General features: G+C 38.3%; 1 protein-coding gene across 1 annotated transcript; it reads right to left on the minus strand.

Moving 5' to 3' along the window:
• Nucleotides 1–309: 309 nt before the first annotated feature.
• On the minus strand, nucleotides 310–1,357 carry LOC6652455 (carbonic anhydrase 1). Its single transcript, XM_002074922.3, has one exon. It carries the CDS (start codon nucleotides 1,308–1,310, stop codon nucleotides 405–407), a length of 906 nt encoding a protein of 301 aa, XP_002074958.1. The 5' UTR covers nucleotides 1,311–1,357; the 3' UTR covers nucleotides 310–404.
• Between the last annotated feature and the right edge of the window lie 11,593 nt (nucleotides 1,358–12,950).

A 12,950-nucleotide genomic window follows, 5' to 3' on the forward strand; every position in this document is an offset into this window, starting at 1 on the left:
TTTCACTTGAATTCATCCGCTTAATTTGCTTTTTGGTCTGTGTGCAACCTCAGAAATATTTTCATTGCAAATTCTAATTCCAGCACGATTCAAAAATCTCTTTTTAAAACCCAATTCAATCTTTTTGTGTGTTAAATAATGTTGTTCAATAATTTAAAACTATAAAAAAACATTACTTAATTTGAAATTTCTACATTTAGAAAATGATTTCGAGGTCCTTATATGTTAAATTCCTGTTTGTTTGAATTATATTTATTTATGATATTTATATTATTTTTTAAGTGAACAGACTGATAGAATTGATTCAACATCACGTATTAAAATTATAAAATAAAAATAAAAGGAGCTATTACATTTGAATCGAATGATCTGGGTAGAGTCTTTTACGAAGAGATCAAAAGAGATTAGCACCTATATTCATTAAAGTAGACACTGCGATCCATCAGCTGTTGAACCGGGCGTCCATTCCAGCTGATTCTGGCTCCGTGGGCATTACGCAGCTGACGGAACTCATTCAATTGACGCTCTCCAATGGCCAGGGGATAGGGCCAGATGAACCACTCGGCACCGCGATGGAAGGGAGGCTCTGTTAGAGATCCATGGTAGCTGATGAAGTTGGAGTAAAAAGGCGGCATCAAATAGCTGAGCGGAAAGGGCGGAAGTTCCACACATTGACCAGCCCGCTGGACAGTAGCCAAGTGCTGGACCAGGACATCCAGATAGGGATTATCTTCGGACAGACTGAACATGTAGGATATCATGAGCAGGCTTTGACTGGAGGTGTAGTCCGGTGAATCGGTATCTGTGTGGAGGCACTGCATCTCCAGGGGAAAATGTTGATTGTCCACTGTGTGTTCCGATCCGGCGTTATTGTACCAGCTCCAGCGGAAGCAGATCTCATGGAAATGGAAGCGGCCCAATAAATCGCCTCCATCTATGCAGGGTATTTGGCCCTGGAAGACGGCTCGCAGTAGAATTGTAGTGCCATTGTTCTCCAAACGAATCCCCAAGGGGAGATCATCATAGTGGGACCATTGCAAGGGGTCCACAAAGTTGGATCGTACGTAGCAGGCAGTCTCTATATTGATGGGACTCTGATTATTGCTCGGTCCGGAAGAACGATTTGGAGCCGGAACGATGTGAAAGTCAACTTCCCTTCTCTCGTTGTGCCAGTATCGGCCAAGCTCAGCCAATTGGACCCCAGAAGAGACATTGCATATGACCAGAATGGAAGCGACAATCGCAAAAGCAAGACTGTATGGATCGATATCCGTCAAACTGGGAATACTTTCCCATAACCAGCACCACATTTCGTTTTACTTTTAGTTCTAGATCGACAGTTTCTGCTTAACTGACAGCAATTCCAAAACTCATACACTGAAATGTTGAGAAAGAGGCAGAGAGAGAGTGAGAGAGAGAGAGAGAGAAAAGTTCTAATTAAACCCGCTGAAAAGTTAATTATATACGAAAAACAAATTTTGAGCGACAAAAATCTATTTGGCAATTTTGTTTGCATTTGTATTTTGCATAAATTAATTATGAATAAAACTCTTCGGCAGCGGAAATTACCTGCACAAATATCCTGTGACTAGTCGGCGTCCGCGTTCCCTCCATCCGCATCCTTGTCCGCGCATCCGCATTCTCTCTGTTGCATTTTCGGCCAAGGATATTAATTAGTTTTGTATACAAAATGTCCCCGAAAATGAGCATTCAAAACGGAAATTATTTTCAACTCTTTCTCTCGCTGACAAGTAAAAGTTTTCATAATTTTCATTTTCCAGTTGCAACTAGTTGACTCTAAACTCTGATCCCCCTGAACGCACCTGAAATTCGACACTTTTGGGCCATCGCTGATTAGCATAAAGGAAAAACTAATGTTACGCCTCCTCCAAAAGTTCTACCTCTCGTTGCCTCAGGCAAATGAGCTGAAAATTAAGATTGATTCTAAACGGGAGGGTGTTTTTTTCACCCCCCACTGCCAACCCATCTCTTTTTCGCTCTCGCTCCCACCCTCTCTTTCTCTCTATCTGATTGAATTATGACATTTTTCTGATCAAATTGTTGGCTTTGATTTGATTTCGCTATTTTTTCCCACTCGGTAGAAGGCGTTGACGTCTGCCAAATGTTACAAATACATTGCATAGAATTGACTTCTCTCCTCTTCAAGCGTCTCTTGTCCATCTCATCGCATCCCCACCCCCAGAGCCTTTGGCCTGGGCTGGCTTTCTGTCCTCGGGCGGGCGAGTTGCACGCAAATTGCTGGGTAAGCATGTGGCATAAACGAAACACTCTAACATTGTTAGATGAAAACCCATAATGCCTTTGGCTTGGGGGTGCCAAACATAACGAACAATCATAATAATCATTTTCTGAATGGAATCGCCCATGGCATTTGTTTTGATTTTCCAAACCGAGTACATGAATAAATGGGTCATTTGCAGGTCGTTTAGTGTTAGATCCGAAAGAGTCAAAATTATGTGTTCTGTATTTTCAACACCCGAATAATTTAATGTTAAAATTCCCATTAAGTTAATATTTACTTATTTATTTATTTGCAATTAAGCGAGGCAGATGTGACTTCTCAAAGCTGAAGGATACTGAACTATCCACAAATGTTCAGATATATTCTCATTTCACAGTCTCATCACACTATTCTTTCCCTAATATGGAATTCCTCTGCCTCCTTAGAAATTGATTTTACAGGCGTGTTTTCGTATCCCTTTTCAATTCCGAGTGAAATGTTATGCATTCTTTTGCTTTAGACTGAAAGTCCTGCCAAAAATAGCATTGGTCTATTTTGTTAATGGGTCTTAAGCTAATTTAATTCTAGTGTTAGCAAATGAATTTTTATGATTTACATCGAATTTAGTTTCCATTTGTTGGCGACTATAAAAAGTGCCATAAACAATTCTTCCGAAGACGAGAACATGACAATTTCACTTCGATTGCTGACACATATTTTTGCCCCTCAATTACAGAGTTTGGCAATTACTTTTAATTATACCATACACCCATAGGGTGAAATGGTATATTAAAGTCGCCAAAATGTATGTAACAGGCAGAAGGAAGCATCTCCGACCCCACAAAGTATATATATTCTTGATCAGGATCAAAAACCGAGTCGATCTAGCCATGTCCGTCTGTCCGTCCGTCCGTCCGTCCGTATGAACACCTAGATCTCGGAGACTATAAGAGCTAGAGCCACCAAATTTGGTATGCAGTCTCGTGTAGTATGTACGCTTATCGAGTTTGTTTCAAATTTTTGCCACGCCCCCTTCCGCCTCCAGAATTTACATAAAACTGTTTTTCTTAAAAAGTATAGCAGATAGAAACATCAAATTTGGTTTATATACTTGTTTAGTTAGCGCGCAGAAAATAATTGTTCCAACTTTTTGCCACGCCCCCTTCCGCCCCCGGAATTTACATAACTCTGATTTTCTTAAAAACTATGAAAGCTACCGACATTAAATTTGGTATGTAAGTTAGCTTAATAGACGCGCAGATATTGACTATTTAAAAATTTTGCCACGCCCATTTCCGCCCCCAAAAATTAAACAAAACTGATTTTCTCGAAAACTAACAAAGCTAAAGTCACCAAATTTAGTATGTATATTGGCTTAGTATGCGCGCAGAATACATATATTTTAATATGTTGCCACGCCCACTTCCGCCTCCATAATTTAGAAAAAACCGATTAACTCTTTTGACCATCGCGATCAAATTTGGCAGACTAATAAATCTTATCTATTTCTATCAAACTACCAAATTTGATTGAAATCGGACTAGAAACATACAAAATATACGTATGAACGTATTTTGCTATGCGATCCTTAAGGGCATAATTGGCCGTTGAGTTTTAATTTTACTGATTTTTGGCTCTGATTTAAACAGTTCTTAAATACGATTTCGATTTTTTTCCTGATGTTAAGGTAATATGTAAATATATACTAGGTAAAAAAAAAGTGAACGTGAAGGAAGGAAAATTTGTTTAAAATGAGAAAAGTATAAAATGAAAATCAATTATTAATTTACTTTGAAACTTGTCTATTTCTAATGAACGTCCACTAAAAAAGTTAATGAAATGTATCATGGAAAGCAATACCAAAATACCTTAAATTACGAATTAATTGAGAAAGCTAGACTTATGTATCTATGAGCACTTCTTAATTACTTTTCTTTTGGAATTATTCAAATTTCTATTATAGTGTTTTCATTATATTACGATGTGTTCTCAAAGCTCATGAAAAGTTTTTTCCCATAGAATTGAAACTCAATAAATGATATCGTTTTGCCTTTGTCTATAAAAATCTGCATTTAAACAGATTAAAAAAGAATACTTGGTACAAAATATCAAATAAAATAATTTGGTTTAACATTGTAATGTTTTGAGAAAAAAACCAGAGGGCCGGGGCTAACTTCGACCGCGTCAAAGTTTGTAAACCCTTGCAACGTTTTTGGTAACTGTTTCCTTACCTATAGACATCAAAGTGTAAAAAATTTTAATCTACAAAAGCCTAATGTTTGCGAAAGAACGACCTACAATTTTACCATAGAAAACAACGAAGATATTGATCAAAGTCACTGTTTTCCACCGATCGTTCCTATTGGAGATATATTATATAGTAACCCGATATTTATCAAATTCGACACAGTCATTAACAAATATATTAAACTAACAAATGTTTAATTTGAAAGCAATCGCGTCAAAAGTAACGAAGTTATTGACAAAAGTCACTGTTTTCGAAAGATCGTTCCTATGAGAGCTATATGATATAGTCACCCGATATTGATCAAATTTGGTACAGAAGTTTATAGGTGTAATAAACTAACCAATACTAAATTTCACGACAATAGCTCAGAAAATAACAGTAGGTATTGAGAAATGTCACTGTTCGTGGCTTTGCCATTTGTATGGGAGGTATATGATATAGTGATCCGATCCGTATGAATCGGAGATATAGAACCCCTGCAGTATATAGTATATGCAAAATTTCATCTCTGTACCTCCAATGGTCAAGGAGGGGCTTGCGTTGATCCAGACGGACGGACGGACGAACGGACGGACATGGCTATTTGAGCTCGTCTCGTCGTGCTGATCAAGAATATATATACTTTATATGGTCGGAAATGCTTCCTTCTATGCGTTGCAAGGGTATAAAAACAGTATCCCACATACACTCATGGACAAATAAAAAGGTGTGAGCCTCATTTGAAAATATATATTGCAAGTTTTACGATCAGAAAACTGATTCTCAAAGATTCTTAATACTATCATGAAGTAAAATAAGTAAGCCCCAAGTATAATAAAAGCTCTTAAACAAGTCGCTTATTTTAGTCGGTTAACCCTAAATTCACAGTAATAAATGAACACCTATTATCTGGCCAACTTGAAAAGTGGGTATATTACAAATTATGGTCACAAAAATTAGTTAAGACTGTTAATTATGTATTGATAAGAATAAATTATTTTACTTCATGATACTATACTAATCATTGGGAATCAGTTTTATAATGTAGAACTTGCCACATAAATTGGAAATAGGCAGTTCTTGAATCCTAAGGCTGACACCTAACGATTTGTTCATGAGTGTAGATAAATATACCTACATATATGGTAAATGCTGAAAATATGTAAAGGGCACAGCATTTTAATTAGAAGAAGTTTTTTCCAAATTTTTCTAAAGACAGGAGCTTAGTTACCTCTGACCTGCTCGAGGGAATATTTAAACGTGGGTTTCTTAAAAACATGAAAACTTTATTATACTGGAGGCCAAGGGTTATAGCCCACCTCAAAAAGTAAGCTCTCACAACTTGTTTTTTATGTTTTTACTGAAAATATGAATAAATTAAAAAAAAAAACTACGTTTTGCCCATAGTACCAAGTGAAGACGCCTCATCACAAACATGCAAAGGAAATTTCCGTTTCCGTTCTCAAAGGAGCAATGAAAAAAGAAGGAAAGAAAAGCGAATGCGAAAGCGAAGTTAGTTAAATCAATGCCGATGAAGAAATCGAAGTCGAAGTGCAAGTGCATTCATGTCATCTGCCATCGTAACGAAATTTGTCTCACTTTGGTAATTTGGAATTTGATTTGTATAGATGACGATGGTCTTGGTTTTCGTCTCTTCTAGGTCCTGCTCCTTCTCCTCCTCCTTGATAAGTTATATCCTTTAAATCACTTAACCGCATTTTGCGCTGATGCTGATTAAACCAATGAGCAGCACCTTGAGCTAATGGTGTGCACACACACACACACACACACACACACACAGGCTATTCATCTAGCATGCATAGACAAGGACACAGCAGGAGTCTTTCCGTTCAGTGTAAATTTTCACACATTATTTGAATGCCGACGCATTCTCAAGGATGTGTAAAACAAGGACCAGCCACAATTACCAACCTCTGATAACACACAAAGTGTCTATTATGAGCTTACTTTTTGTGCGAGTGTTGTTTCATCCTCTCTCTTTCTCTCCGCCAAAGAACAGCTGATAATGTTAATATGCGCCGCAGGACATCAAACATTTCGGCAGAGGGCGAGGATCAGTCTGTCTCGGCAATAGTGCGAGGCCACTCAACTTTGTTTGGCCAATCCGCTTATCTTTTTGCAGTGTCCTCTGTCCCCGTTTTTGTAATAGTTTTTACCACATATTTGTCCTGGGCCTAGAGGATTATCGCCTTTTACAAGGCGAGTGTGCGATTGTTAAATGAACAACAAGGATCAGAACAGAACCACAAAACTAGAGCGCATTTCAGATCCGTTTGGTTCCGCAGCCATGTTGGCAACTGCTACTGTCTGTACGATTCTCTCCCTCTCTCCAGTTGCGATCCTTATCTCAGCATGCGTCCTTTATGAGGCTTCCTTGCCTTTGTGGCTGGAGTGCTTAACCTTCATCGTTAGCAGCTTAGGGGCGTTTGCTTGTTTTCCCAGTTGTTTACAATATTTTTGTTCCTTCCCGTGTTCTCCAGGTACCCCTGAGGAGTTATTTTGTTGTGTCTCAATAGGAACCTACATATCATTGTCCTGTAAAAAAACCGAAGGAGAAATCATTTGTTAACAATGTAATTGAGATTTCAAGATATTTAATAACGTAATGCACATTGCAATCTAACTTTTGGTTGCAAATACTGTTTTCTAACATTTTAATTATTATGCTATACAATTAGCCACCGAAGAATCCGCATTAAAGAACATTGTTTAACCATTTTATTTTACTCAGTTCAAGTATTCAGTGTTTAATTTTCTTACAGAAGGTAAATGTTGTCCGTTGGAATCAGTTAGAACATATGTAGGTTCTTAGTATGATATGAGATATAGGTTAATTGTAATAAGTAAGTTAATTGAAATTATCAACACCTCGTGGGTAATCTTTAAGGATTCTACAAATAAACACAAATGGATCTTTTTATACCATGCATCCATAGGGTGAGATGGTATATTAAAGTGGCCAAATTGTATGTAACAGGCAGAAGAAAGCTTTTCCAACAGCATAAAGTATATAAATTCTTGATCGGAATCAACATCCGAGTCTATCCAGCTAGGTCTATATGCACACCTAGATTTCGGAGACTAAAAGAGATACAGCCATATAATTTGGTATGTAGACCCGTGTAGTATGTAAATATATAGATTCAATTGCAATGTTAGCCATAATTTGGAAAACCCGATTTCGTGTCACAATTTTTTCACTATCGAATTCAAATTCAGCGCACTTTGTATTGTTTGTCTTACAAATTTTAACCAACCTACAGATATTTTGCTATGCGGTCCATGCGAGTGAGCGAGATAGCAATTTGCTACGAGGGATGTTAATAGAAATTTAAATAGACACACGTTTGGTTTTCAAAATTCGAAATATTTGCTCACGTGGTGCATGAATTACCGAAGTCGGCGAGACAACTTACCTACTTTATTTCCATTATACAAGAATACCAAAAATTATTAAAAATTATATTACTTAACCTACTCGAGATTTCACTGATTTTTTATACTGAACAGTATTTTGTCTTATGAAATCGAAGAATATTCGGCTGCTCAGGCAGCTTCATGATTTCATTTTTGTAAAGTTTTTGACATTACGAAAAAATATCATTAATGTGCTTCTTGCCTAGAAAACGCAGCGCTCTGCTAATTTGAGCCGTAGTACAAGTATATATGAAAATCAGCAACAAAATACTTTAATTGTAAGAATGACGCAATTGCGTAAAGAATAGTCAAAAGAGTCACGAGTTGCGCGTCAGGAAAAGTGCACCACCTGAACCACTGAAGTTTCATTGAACAAATATTTCCTCATGTACACACACAGTACCTAATCATGAGTGGCTTGCAGAAAGGGAAATTTTAGCGGCAAAAAAGGAGATGTTGACAATTTAAATGTTAAGATTCAAATGTTGTTGGTATCATAGGAATCAGAGTTTTTGAACTCACTTGATTTCACAGGAATGCCACCGCATTACTATAATTGAAGGTTGGATCTGCGATTATCTTGTATCGCAATTAGTCTTTTTAGTCATTAAAAAATTAATGGAAAACGTGATCGAAGTGAACATTTTAGATGGCAAGTTCCGAGGTGAAAATATATTAACACCACGGATTCCCATTATATCTACATATTCAGTTTCCGATTAGATTGGCATTTACAATGTGTAAACCATCCAGTTTATTTGTGTTAACTAAGGATCGGCTAACAAAAAAAATATTGTTCACCTCATAGCATTAGAGATTGATATTTCCAATTTTCCTTACACACTTACAATAAACTTGTTATTTCTTGTGTACACTAGAAATGGCTTAGAAATAATTTATATGGCAAAACACCGTTTGCCGGGTCACCTTGTTATAATTATAGAACACAAAAAAAAAAAAATTATGACAAAAATTGAAACCTTTTACTTTAATTGACTGAGGAGAAGACGGATACACTAACCACAGAACAGAAGTAAGAACCCCCGTTTCATATGGGCTAAGAAAGCCCAAGAACAATTAAGCAACACTAGATTGAAATACTATTCTGGGGAAATGTTAGTATAGGTTAGGTTAAGTGCGGTACGTGATTTTAGTAAGTTCGACTGAGGTCCGGAGAAAGTAGTTACGCACGTTATGATTGTGGGGTGTGAATTCATGGGTCATTGAGAGTAAAATAGATGGCATTATGCGATACAACCTGCGGTGAGGTGTGACAGCACCTGTAGTACCAACAAGGTGAAACAAGTGCACTTGTGACTATTCGCAGTAAACATTCGCAATGGAGAAAAACATGAAGGAAGTTTCACCAATGGACCAACCCCAAGTGGTCGAGAAGGAAACCCGAATCCCAACCAGACTGAAGCTATACCTGTTCCCGTCTCAACATACATATGTACATATATCGGTAAAACTGGCTGCAAACATGCAACAGACTACGGAATCGAACACTCAAAAGACCAAAAAGATAACTTTTCAATAATCTAAGTGAGTTACGCGATAAATTCATAAAGATCCAGGAATGCGAAATTGCCTTCATTTGTCGCCAAAGCCCTCAAAGAATACATTATAAAGCCATAAAGCTAAATCGTGTGTGAAAACAAACGACTTAAAGTTATCGCAAAGAAGCAAGAGTTGAAAAAACAAAGCCATTAATATATATTAAGTTGCATAAAATTTCAACGATTCCGTTCGGACAATGGTCAAGAAGGGACATGTTTCTTGACCAATAAAAGAATTGTTGGAGGTCCTAGCAGAAGTAGTAAGGCGTGACAACAGCACCCATCCAATGGATATTCTGTACAATTACCAAAAGACAGATCACTAACATTTCAAAAATTCAAACTTGGGATACTTATAACTTGCTGACAAATGCACGACTTTGCCAAGGCAATTACTACCCAAACAAAATCAATTGGTTCGTAAATGGTCGTGAGTACACATGCAATATCCTCGATTTAGGAGAAATATTTATATGTCACTATGAGAAACTATTCAAGTGATGGGCCTACAAGCCCAAAAAGCCGATTTCAAACGGCCCACCTTTTGAAACATTCCAAGTGCAAGCAAACCCGAAAAATAAGGAAAATTCAATAAAGGGAGTGAACTAAGTTGTTGCAGTTGTTCAGAATAAGTGAATATCTTGGAGCGCAGTATCGGCTTTATATAGGCATTAGTTGTCGATAACTGTGATGAGACAGCAATCGATTTATTTTAGGTGTTGGAAAACAACTGATTTAAGTAATAACTCATTTTCCAACACTTTAGTTTTGGTAAAAAATTAAAACAAAAATATTTATTCAATTGAACCAGTCATTTCTCTTCTCATTGACTTGTATAAAAAAATCTGGGTTCAAAAAAAACTGTAGGAATAGCAAAAATTAAAACGAATTGTGTAGAGCTACCCGAGATTTAATTGTTCAAAAGTCATACGAATTGGTTTCGAAACAGTTTTTTTTACAAAAGGAAAAAAATGATTATCAAAAAAAAAAATATCAAAGAAGCTAACATCGGCTATGCCGAAGTTTATATACCCTTGCAGTCCTTGGTAATAATAATTTTACATGTTCAAAATTTGTTTTCTGAAACTCAATTCATCAATATACAAACAAAACAATTTTACTCTCTATTTTACAATTTGTTCTTCTTCTTCTTCCCTCATTCCCAAAGCAAAGCAACGCACGCATACACATACAGTTTATATAGCGTTGCGTCTGTGTGTGTATGCATTCTGTTGATTTGATGATGACGTAGTAGGCAGCAAGCAGCGCTGTCGGCAGCGTTTGAACCGATTTATATTGACTGTAACTTATGTTCTATTTATCTGATCAGATTCAAATTTTGGGATCTGAGGTTTCAAATCCAATACTATCATATTAGTAAATTTCATGGGGATACTCCAAACTTTATGAAAATGTTTCTTCTAGAGCTATATGATACACAGTGGTCCGATCCTGACAATTTTCATACTTCATTTTTTCTGGGTTATAAGTAGCTCAAATCCCAAGTTTCATCCCAATAGCTCTTAAGCTAGCTGAGTAAAACGCATACGCACAGACGGACATGGCTATATCAACCCAACTTCTCATGCTGATCAAGAATATATATACTTTATGGGGTGGGAAACGTCTCCTTCTGTGCGTTGCAAGCATCTGACCAATTTTATAATACTCTCTGCAAGGGTATAAAAAGATAACGCGAGTGAATTAACTGGCCAAAAAAACAGTTAAAGATGGATAGAGTCCATCTCTTTCACTTTCGCTATACGGCGTTTCCCATCTCTTTTGCACGTCAATTGGATGTGTGCACGCACACATATGCAGTTTATGTAGCGAGCGTCTGTATGTGTATCTGTTCTGTTGGCTTCGAGCAATCGTGTAGTTGGCTCATGATGAAATAACTTGCAATAAGTGCAAGTGAAAGGAAGATAGTATTGAGTGCGAGTGAGATGGTGATGTGATTGTTTTTGCCAGCAAGTAAACGTGCACTGAAGTTAAGTGTAGACTTCGGAAAGCTTCGGCTGGCAGCGCTGTCGGCAGCATTTAAACGGAGCCGATTTATATTGACAAACACCATTCGTAAAAATGCCGCACGCGGCCGCACTACAATTTAAAACACGGACGAGGATGGTGCAAATTGGAGAAAAATAGGTTTCATCTTTAATTTAAAACACTGTGGCTTTTAAATAATATAAAAGTCAACTGTTTAACACCCTGTTTATGCTGTTTTTGGTGCGCTCTTTAACCTAACCATTTCTGCAAAACTTTCTAAAAATTCTTTTTAATAATGAAGTAATCTTTAAATTTAAACACAGTAACACAAAAAAACACCATGGCATGCAAGTTTAGGGTGTTGCGCTTGGAAAGGTGCCAAGAATTGCAACCTTTCCCCGGCGCGTGCCCATATTCGCCGTTTTAGCAGACTGGCTCAATAGTGTTTTCACCTCGGCCACGTCCACTCCTCTTCTCGGCAACATCGAGAGGAGCTCCAACATGTCGTTTTGTTGGTCAATTTTTTTTCCCTTGCTCTCTCTCGTAATGGCGCAGCGGGTACGTTCCTAACGCATCGTGACTTATGCGTGGCTACTTCCACAGTTCTCTTCCCGCGATAGTGGCCGCAGACGTCGCACATGACTGTGTATCGGCCCAGTAAACAAAACACCACACATGTGACAAGGTGTTTGACCCGGTCTTTATTGTCTATGCCGACATTCGCCGTTTTAGGAGACTGGCTCAATAGGCTTTCTTCTCGGCAACATCGAGAGGAGCTCCAACATGTCGTCTTGTTGGTCAATTTTTTTCTCCCTTGCTCTCTCTCGTAATGGCGCAGCGGGTACGTTCCTAACGCATCGTGACTTATGCGTGGCTACGTCCACAGTTCTCTTCCCGCGATAGTGGCCGCAGACGTCGCACATGACTGTGTATCGGCCCAGTAAACAAGACACCACACATGTGACAAGGTGTTTTACCCGGTCTTTATTGTCTATGCCGACATTCGCCGTTTTAGGAGACTGGCTCAATAGGCTTTCTTCTCGGCAACATCGAGAGGAGCTCCAACATGTCGTCTTGTTGGTCAATTTTTTTCTCCCTTGCTCTCTCTCGTAATGGCGCAGCGGGTACGTTCCAAACGCATCGTGACTTATGCGTGGCTACGTCCACAGTTCTCTTCCCGCGATAGTGGCCGCAGACGTCGCACATGACTGTGTATCGGCCCAGTAAACAAAACACCACACATGTGACAAGGTGTTTGACCCGGTCTTTATTGTCTATGCCGACATTCGCCGTTTTAGGAGACTGGCTCAATAGGCTTTCTTCTCGGCAACATCGAGAGGAGCTCCAACATGTCGTCTTGTTGGTCAATTTTTTTCTCCCTTGCTCTCTCTCGTAATGGCGCAGCGGGTACGTTCCAAACGCATCGTGACTTATGCGTGGCTACGTCCACAGTTCTCTTCCCGCGATAGTGGCCGCAGACGTCGCACATGACTGT

The sequence above is a fragment of the Drosophila willistoni genome (genome assembly GCF_018902025.1).
Source record: "Drosophila willistoni isolate 14030-0811.24 chromosome 2L unlocalized genomic scaffold, UCI_dwil_1.1 Seg168, whole genome shotgun sequence".
NCBI classification, from domain to species: Eukaryota; Metazoa; Arthropoda; class Insecta; order Diptera; family Drosophilidae; genus Drosophila; species Drosophila willistoni.